This window comes from Crocodylus porosus, unplaced genomic scaffold, assembly GCF_001723895.1.
Source record: "Crocodylus porosus isolate Cpor-Errol unplaced genomic scaffold, CroPor_comp1, whole genome shotgun sequence".
Taxonomy (NCBI): Eukaryota; Metazoa; Chordata; order Crocodylia; family Crocodylidae; genus Crocodylus; species Crocodylus porosus.
Window position 1 is genome coordinate 4,558,420 of NW_017728918.1, and position 8,415 is coordinate 4,566,834.

General features: G+C 44.3%; 1 protein-coding gene across 8 annotated transcripts in view; it reads left to right on the forward strand.

Moving 5' to 3' along the window:
• Positions 1 to 8,415, forward strand: part of TFAP2B (transcription factor AP-2 beta) — a 49,896-nt gene that overhangs the window by 5,831 nt on the left and 35,650 nt on the right. For 5 of the 8 annotated variants that reach the window (XM_019537159.1, XM_019537160.1, XM_019537158.1 and 2 more), the window contains exons 3-5: positions 220 to 246; positions 1,474 to 1,932; positions 7,176 to 7,236. In XM_019537159.1, coding sequence (XP_019392704.1) covers positions 220 to 246; positions 1,474 to 1,932; positions 7,176 to 7,236 — 547 coding nt within the window. Of the gene's footprint in view, positions 1 to 219; positions 247 to 1,327; positions 1,382 to 1,473; positions 1,933 to 7,175; positions 7,237 to 8,415 lie in introns of those variants that run through there. The other 3 variants (XM_019537161.1, XM_019537164.1, XM_019537162.1) reach the window with 2 other exon arrangements.

Consider the following 8,415-nt stretch of genomic DNA (forward strand, 5'->3'; position numbering starts at 1 on the left):
CCAGTCTGTTTTTTGGGGGACGTTGGCTTTTTGCTTTTGGGGTTTTTTTTCTTTTTCTTTTTCTTTTTTGGATGGATAGACTTGGAAATACCTCAAGCTGTTCTCCTGTGTCCAGCACGTCCATGTCCAGATCTTGATTTTTTTTTCCTCCTAGCATTATTATTATTACTATCACCACTATTTTATTTTTAGCTGTTACAAGACTTTTTTTATTTCCAGATGTTAGTCCACACCTATTCCGCCATGGTGAGTTTTGGATCCATGTTGTACCAGAATTGCATGTTCTCTCTCTCTCTTTCTCTCTCTCTTTCTCTCCCTCTCCCCCTCTCTCTCCTGAACGCCTTTGGCTTGGTAATTTAGCACAATAATTGGAGGAGGCTTGCAGCTGCTTCTCCTTTTTGCATTGTGTGTTCTGGGTTTGAGCTAGGGGGGTGGAAGGGTGGGGGGAAGAGGGGAAAACTTTTTTTTTTCCCAATAGCTGGTGGGGATTTGGACTAGACTTTGTGCAGTAGAGATTTTCTTGTTTGCTTCAGCCTCGGAGCCACAACTTGGATGGAGTTGGACAAAACTCTGCCCCCTTTCCTCTGACGGCTTTCACACCGGACCCCTCACCTCCAAGACTTTCTGTGACCATTTCATCTCCCCTTTCTCTGGACTCGTCTCCTATTCAAAAGGGAGAAAACGTGGCTACAGAAAGGGCAGGAGCTGATTTTTTTCGGTGTGAAGTTTCATATATATAGATATATAATTAATATCCAACTATATATATATATATATAAATAATATATATAACACTATATATATTACTATATATTACTATATAAATACTACTATATATTAATGTGTATATATATTACTATATATTACTATATAAATACTACTATATATTAATGTGTATATATATTACTATATAAATGTTACTATACATGACTGTGTATATTACCATATATATTACTATCGATTTAATACATGATTATTTGCATATATTTACATATATATTGTAATAAGCAGGGATCCCTTTATAGAAAAAAAATAATAATCAATCCCACCTTTTAAAGTGCTTTCACGACCCACTTTTCAGTGTCAGCCCATGATGGCTACTTCCCTCCTGCAGCTGCACGTGGAGAGGTGTGGGTGATTTCTAACAGGAGTGTGTGTGGGCTTGCGGGTGCTGGATCTTTGGACACTTCACTTGTGTCCGGTTTGGGGGGGGAGGGGAAGGGGTGCTGGATCAAAGCCCCCCTCCCCCATACTGTGCATGCACCTCTCCGACATTTTTAATGATGGCATTTACTATGCCCCCCCCCCGGCCTGTTTTTGATGGGACGCTTCTAGGATAAGGATGCGTGCTGGCGTGCCACGGAGTCCCAGGGACTTGGAGGTGGGGGGCCCAGGGCGTGGGAGCTCCGAGTGGCTTCAATTTTCTCCTTTTAATTCCGCTTTTTCTCTCTCCTTTGCCCCCTGTCGTTGTAGGACCGGCACGATGGAGTCCCCAGCCACAGCTCCAGGCTGTCCCAGCTGGGATCTGTCTCCCAGGGACCCTACTCCAGCGCCCCTCCGCTGTCTCACACCCCGTCCTCGGATTTCCAGCCGCCTTACTTCCCACCCCCCTACCAGCCTCTTCCTTACCACCAAAGCCAGGACCCTTACTCCCATGTCAATGACCCTTACTCCCTAAACCCTTTGCATCAACCCCAGCAGCACCCTTGGGGACAAAGGCAGAGGCAAGAGGTGGGATCAGAAGCCGGTTCACTGCTGCCACAGCCTCGGGCAGCCCTGCCTCAGCTCTCGGGACTGGACCCCAGGCGGGACTACCACTCAGTGCGGCGGCCAGACGTGCTCCTCCACTCGGCTCACCATGGCCTGGACTCCGGCATGGGGGACAGCCTCTCCCTGCATGGCATCGGACACCCCGGCATGGAAGAAGTGCAGGTAAGGACGCCAGCGCCTCCTCGCCCGGACTGCCAGGGCACGTGGGGAGAGACAGTCAACAGTGATCAATTATGAATTATAGCAATTAGCAAGCGGAGAGAGCTGGAAGGGGGTCCTCGCACACCCCTGCCCCTGCAGCACGGCTCCCCAGAGTTATAGCTGGAGTCCTTGGCTTTTCAAAAACCAAAAGAAAGGGAAAAAAGAAGGAGCTGGAGAGAGGGAGTTCGCTTTCTCTCTCTGCCTCAAACCAGCCCTGCTCCTTGAGCTCATCCAGACAGAAAGGTGAGAGCTGAGACACGGATCTACCAAGCAGAGAAGGGAAGGAGAGATTTAAAAAATAATAATAATAATAAAATAAAATAGAATAAACTGGGATGGTTCGGGGAAAGGTCAAGTTAAGGGAGAGGGGTTCTTCCTTGTTTTTGTCTTCTTGGAAATACTAAGCCATATCCACCCCCAGCTTTCAGGGAGACCCCTCAAAAGGGCACATTTAAACAGATCTTACCACGGAAGAAGGAAAAGGGGAGAAATAAGCCAAGCCCGTGTGTCTTTTTTTCGAGAATATGTTTTCTATGATAGATAGATAGATAGATAGAATATCTGTCTATATAATATCTTTCTATATGTGTGTGTGTGTATACACACACACACATATAGATTGATATACATCTATTATAGTGAAAGACAGATGGATCGAAAATGATAGATAGATAGATAGATATAATATCTATCTATATATAATACGTATGTGTATATATATTGCTCTGCTCCTTAGTATACTGTCTTCACTGACAAAGCTGCTTTGTTTTTACAGTTTATTCAAGGATCTTAATTGATATATATCTATTATAGTGAAAGACAGCTAGTTCTAATATGATAGATAGATAGATAGATAGATAGATAGATAGATAGATAGATAGATAGACAGACAGAGACCTTTTCGAAGAAGACATTGCACAGCTATTTCGAAGACATTATTCTTTGCCACCCTTTGGAAACAATGAATGCCCATGGGTTTGTGGCACGCTATGTCCCACCTTTCTCACCCTCCCCTTAAAGTCAGGACATGGCTGCTCCCTCAAACAAAGGCCCCAGGAGGACGTCTGTCTGTCCGGTGGGACTCGGCCCTGCAGCCCCCACTCCCCGAAGCAGGGCTCCAGTCCGGGGGTACCTGGTTTTCGGCCCCCGACCTGCACGAGGGAGGTTTTCGTTATTGTGTCCCCCCGCCCCCCCCCCATATTTTGGAGATGGAAAACCAGTCTTTATCAGATTTCAAAAATAATAATAACCAAACGCCAAGGAAGAGCTGCGCACAGCCCGAGCCAGCGAGCAGCTGGACGGCATGACTCACTGACCTGAATCCCACATCAAAATACCGAAGGAGAAGAAAACAGCGTCCAGCCTGGAAAACAAACAGAGCAAAGCTCTTGAAAATAAAACCCGCGGAAGTGAATAGCAGAGCACAGGTTATGGGTACGTGCTTGGCTGTCACTTGAAAGACCCCCGGACAGGCACAGCGGCCCGGGCTCGGAGGCAGGCTTCCCTGATACGTGTTTACTGCTCTCGGTGGCCATCGGGGGCTTGCATTCCTCGGCCTGGAGATTATTGCCCAGCCCCACGCGGGCTCCCTGACCTCTGCCAACGGGGTTTATGGGTTTTGCATTCCTCCTGCAGGCAACCCTCGCACCGAGGTCAATGGGAGTTGTGCCTGAGCGAGAAATGCAGATCAGGACTTTTTATCCCCCCATCCAGCCATCCCCTGTCTCCACCGAGCTGTCTATCCAGAGATAACTAGTAGCCAAAGCTATAAGTAACAGCACCCTCTTGACTTTTACAGCCGCTAAAAGGAATTAGGCAATTATTTGGTCTCCTCCTTTCCTCCAGGAGCTTCTGCTTCCCTTCTAGACAGAGGAAGGGTGCAGTTACTCATTGCCCGGATATTTAATGGGAAACACTTCTTGTTACTAAATATCCCTTCTGAGTCAGGGAGGCGCAAGGTACTGCATACATCTAAGGGGCACGTTGCCCGATCGTTTTCGAGACAAAATAATATATCCGTCGCCCAGGCTAAAGGGAAGGTCGCCTAGTTTATATTGCTCAGCCCAACAGCTAAAGGGACTTGGGGAAAGCGCTAGAAAGGAGGTATTTTTGCTGGACTGGTGTTGTGTGCCGGATATCCAGAGAGGAGAAGGAGACAAATGGTTACTTTTCAAGGATATGTTACAAATTAGGAGGGGAAGGACTGAGTTATGAAGATGAACGTGTTTGCTTGCCAGGGACTACAGATTGAACCAGAAGGGGTGATAAGCGTTTTCTGTCCTGCCAGGCATTTGGTGTTACAGTACTCTTCACCCGGGCTGGCAAGTTTGGTTTATTTTAATTTTTCTGTGTGTGTGTGTGTGGTTGTTTTTAAAGCAAGGAAGACAATGAAAAGCTAGCAATTTTCAACTGCCATTTTTTATTATTCGAAAACTGGCTCAAGCAAAAAAAAAAAAAAAAAAGGATCTTATTAGCCCATTAACACGCCTGCTTCCCTTGCACGAAGATACATTTTCCTTAAAGTATGTCTTTTGACTCGACAACTTACTTTTCGGATACCCCCCCCCTTCCTTAGTGCTATTGCTTAAATAGATTGAGGGGCACAGGTCTGGCTGACAAAGAAGAGCTTGTGAAAGAGAGAGAGGAGAAATGGGTGCATGTTATATAAACCCACATCCAGGCCATATGTAATCTATTGTCCAGGGATATCATTAGGTGATCGTGACACGATAATGTCCCGGGATTGTAAACAGAAAGTACTTTTATTCTTGCTGCTGCCCTGTGAGCTAAGTTTTCCGTGGGCAATTTACAGCCGGTAGCAGTGCACAGGGAGAGAAAGAAAGTATCCATCTATCGAAAACACATCTCGATTACCTAATAGGGCAATTTTAAAGAGGCCAATGCAACTTTCTCTTCTTTCCTGACTGACCAGGCGACCAGCATTGTGTAGATCCGAGGGGAAGGCATCGATCCATAGAGCACAGTCCACCAAAAAAAAACAAACCCCAAACCCCCAAGCCCCCAAAGCCAACCAATTATCTCACATCTACACGATTTACACATTCAATGATACATCCAGCTTTGATTATTTATGCCTTTATTTGGACGTCACTTCTGTTTAGCCGTGGAGCAAGGAGATGCGATATAGAAAGTGTCGGGGTTATCAGGTTTCTTTCCACCCTCCCCCACTAAAAAACCCCCCAAGCAAACCAGATAATTCCAGCATTGTATATTAATGTTACCAAGTCTCCTGCTAGATCATCTACTCCTGCCACTACACACACACACACACACACACACACACACCCTGCCACCACTGCCTCTGCACGCCAGGCAGGGAGATGGAAAGTTAAGTCCCAGCAAAACACCCAAGTCTCTTATAAAGTAACCCCTGGTATCACTTTTAACTAAAGAAGTCTAGTAATTAAAAGTCTGAGTTGTTTTTCCGCGTTTCCGCATGCAGTCCTAATTAAATCTTTACGATCCTCTCTGTGACTATTAACTGCCAGCATGCTGCGCGAATATCCTGTACAAAAACCCAGCAGGAGGGCGTAATTAGATAGAAAATCAGACAAGAGTCTTCTCATTAACTACAACAACTAACCCACGTTGCTGATGAAGCGAGTGGAGTGCACGCACAGATATGTACACACACATGCACATGCACTCCAGAGATAGGTGAAAAGATGGCGCTTCCCATTTATTTCCATTTGAGCTTCCCAAATTGGTCTCTCCAGGGTCTACAGTCTGTCCACCTCTCTGCAGACAAGGGTGGGCGGCAAAACTTATAATATTCTTTGATCACATCCTCTGATGCCCCTTGGGTATGTAGTCTATTAATTGAAGGAGACGAAAAGACCCAAGAAACCAGGGTGCAGGAGCGCAGAGGAAGAGTGGAAAGAAAGGGCGAAGAGGGAAAGGAGCCCAGGAAAAAAAAAGGTTGCTTATTGCTCCATTATATTTCGGATGGGGTTTGTAATGCCCCCTAAACCATTTCCCATCTTGCATGGTCTCTGCTGAGAATAGGAAGGGGTTGAGATAGGGACTTGCTCAGGATAAACTCAAGGCACGCAGTGATGCGAAGATAAAATAGGAAGGAAAATTCAGCGAGTTTTTTCCCTTTATTAAAGGGAATGATTGTATTTATGTGCAAGGAAAACAAAATCCATCTACCAGGCTCCATCTCTGCAATTCAGGACAGACAACAGGACTGCAGCCTATTAGAGATGGTTTTTAAGACACCTCTGTTCTTTGTGCTGCTTTTTGTCGCACGCTTAGGAGGGGGTCCCTGCACTACCTGTATTAAGAGAGAAAACCTCAAGCCTGCCCCGCACACTGCAACCCTCTTTGTTTGCTTTGAGACTCAAGAAGTTAATGCCATAATGACAGGTGTGCTCCTAGCCAGGGCGAGAGGAGAAAGGTTGGAGAGAGCCACAGAGTGACTTTTCCAGGCAATCAGTTTAATAGCTCCGACTTCTTTTTGTCAGTGTGTAATTCCTTTTTTTCCCCCTCCTTCCTCCGTCCCCACCTGCACACACACACGCACACGCGCGCGCGCACACACACGCACACACACACACACACACACACACACACAAGCTCCCTCCGGCCCTCAGAAAACTCCTACCATGGGGCAGCAAATCGTGGGAGTAGTTAATCTCTCCCTACTTTGTTTCCTTTCCAACGTGGGTGTTGCTCTCCCCTCCGAATTGTTCAGCCTTCAATTAAATGTGAAGTCCTATATATAAAAAGGAACTGTCACTTGAATTAGTAAGAAAGGGCATGGATAAGCAAACAAACCATAAGTGTTGGGTGGGGGCGGGGAGGGGAAAATTAAGGGGTTCATCTGTATCATTCACTAGGTTTTGCAGATGTTGCCAAATGGCCAGATTTTCACGGAAATATAAAGCTCCCTTGAAAAGTCTATGTAATAGCTATGTTTTATAAGATAACAAACCCCCTATTGCACCCCATATGCTTCAGACATTTTTTTTCAATATTATTAGAAGACTATATCATCCAGAATAATTTCATTTCCACGTCGATTTGGGGGAAATAATAATAATAAAAATAAAAATCTTTCCTCCCCTGGTGAATTAATATAAATGGAAATAACAGACACTCCAGTTTGCAATGACATGATTTATGTTCGCGGTTCTTTAATATCCAGTCAATTTGAATAGTGATGTTTTTTATATTCACAGTCAGTTGAAGATGCCAATAACAGCGGTATGAATCTATTGGACCAGTCTGTCATTAAAAAAGGTATGGATTATTCCAACAAGCTAGACAAACTTTTACGGTGTAGCAATACCTTCTTAATATATATATATATATATATGCGTGTGTATGTGTGTGTGTATATATATATATATATATATGCGTGTGCATGTGTGTATATATATATATATATGCGTGTGTATATGTATATATATATGCGTGTGTATATGTATATATATATGTGTGTGTGTGCATATATACGTGTGTGTATGTGTGTGTGTGTATATATTTCTTACTGTGGGGCAATTAGTTCCTATGGAAAGCAGACACATGGCAGAGAGATGAATGGCTAGCTAGCTGGGCAGATGGAGAGAGTGAAATGAGAAAGAGGAGGGAGAAAAGAATAAGGAGCAAAAAGAAAAGTTTTCTTTCTTTTCTGTTGGACTGAGTGCATGTTGTCTTGAATATTATTGTCAGCGGTGCCACATGCAATTCAAATAAGCGAGCACTCAAGTCGTGCCTTTGCTGGCAGCTCTCAGTTTGTTATTGCTGTTAAAAAAAAAAAAAAGAAGGCATCACGTATTATAAACCGGTTTCCACAGACTTCCTTTGCACCTCTAGTGGCTCTTGATCTGTATTGAATGACTTTTACGAATGGTTCGATTCCATTTGTGGCTTTCGATGTGTTTTCCGGTCCTGCCAAATGTGTTGGGGAAAGAAACACATGCCTATGGAAATGCAGCCCCCTCCTCACGCCCTTTTTAAAAAAAATCTTTCTACATACGCATACATGATTTAGTGTAACTGCAGAATCACCCCATACTGTTAAAGAGAATGTGATATTAACAAATGTTTGCAGTCTCTTGTACAGCTGTAAGCAAAATAATTAACTAATTAAACTAATTAAATGTAATTACAATAACTCATTTTGGGCGGATTGCAGCTGCTTAATTTTTTTACGTTTCTCTGCCAGTCACTTGAAGATGCAGGCGATTAGTGTGTGTTATGCTGATAGACATTAAACAGATCACACCAATGCAGGGAGAGCTATCTTGAATTATCTAAGGACTTTCTGTTTCTAGATTCAGTTCTAAGTACTAGGGAGATGACGCTTAGACATGCTGGTCGTTGTGCTTGGTATCGACAGCACTTATCTCCAGGAGTTTGGGACTTGCCACATGCTCGTGAAACCTGCAGATCTGGAGTAGGCAGAGTTGTCTCGAC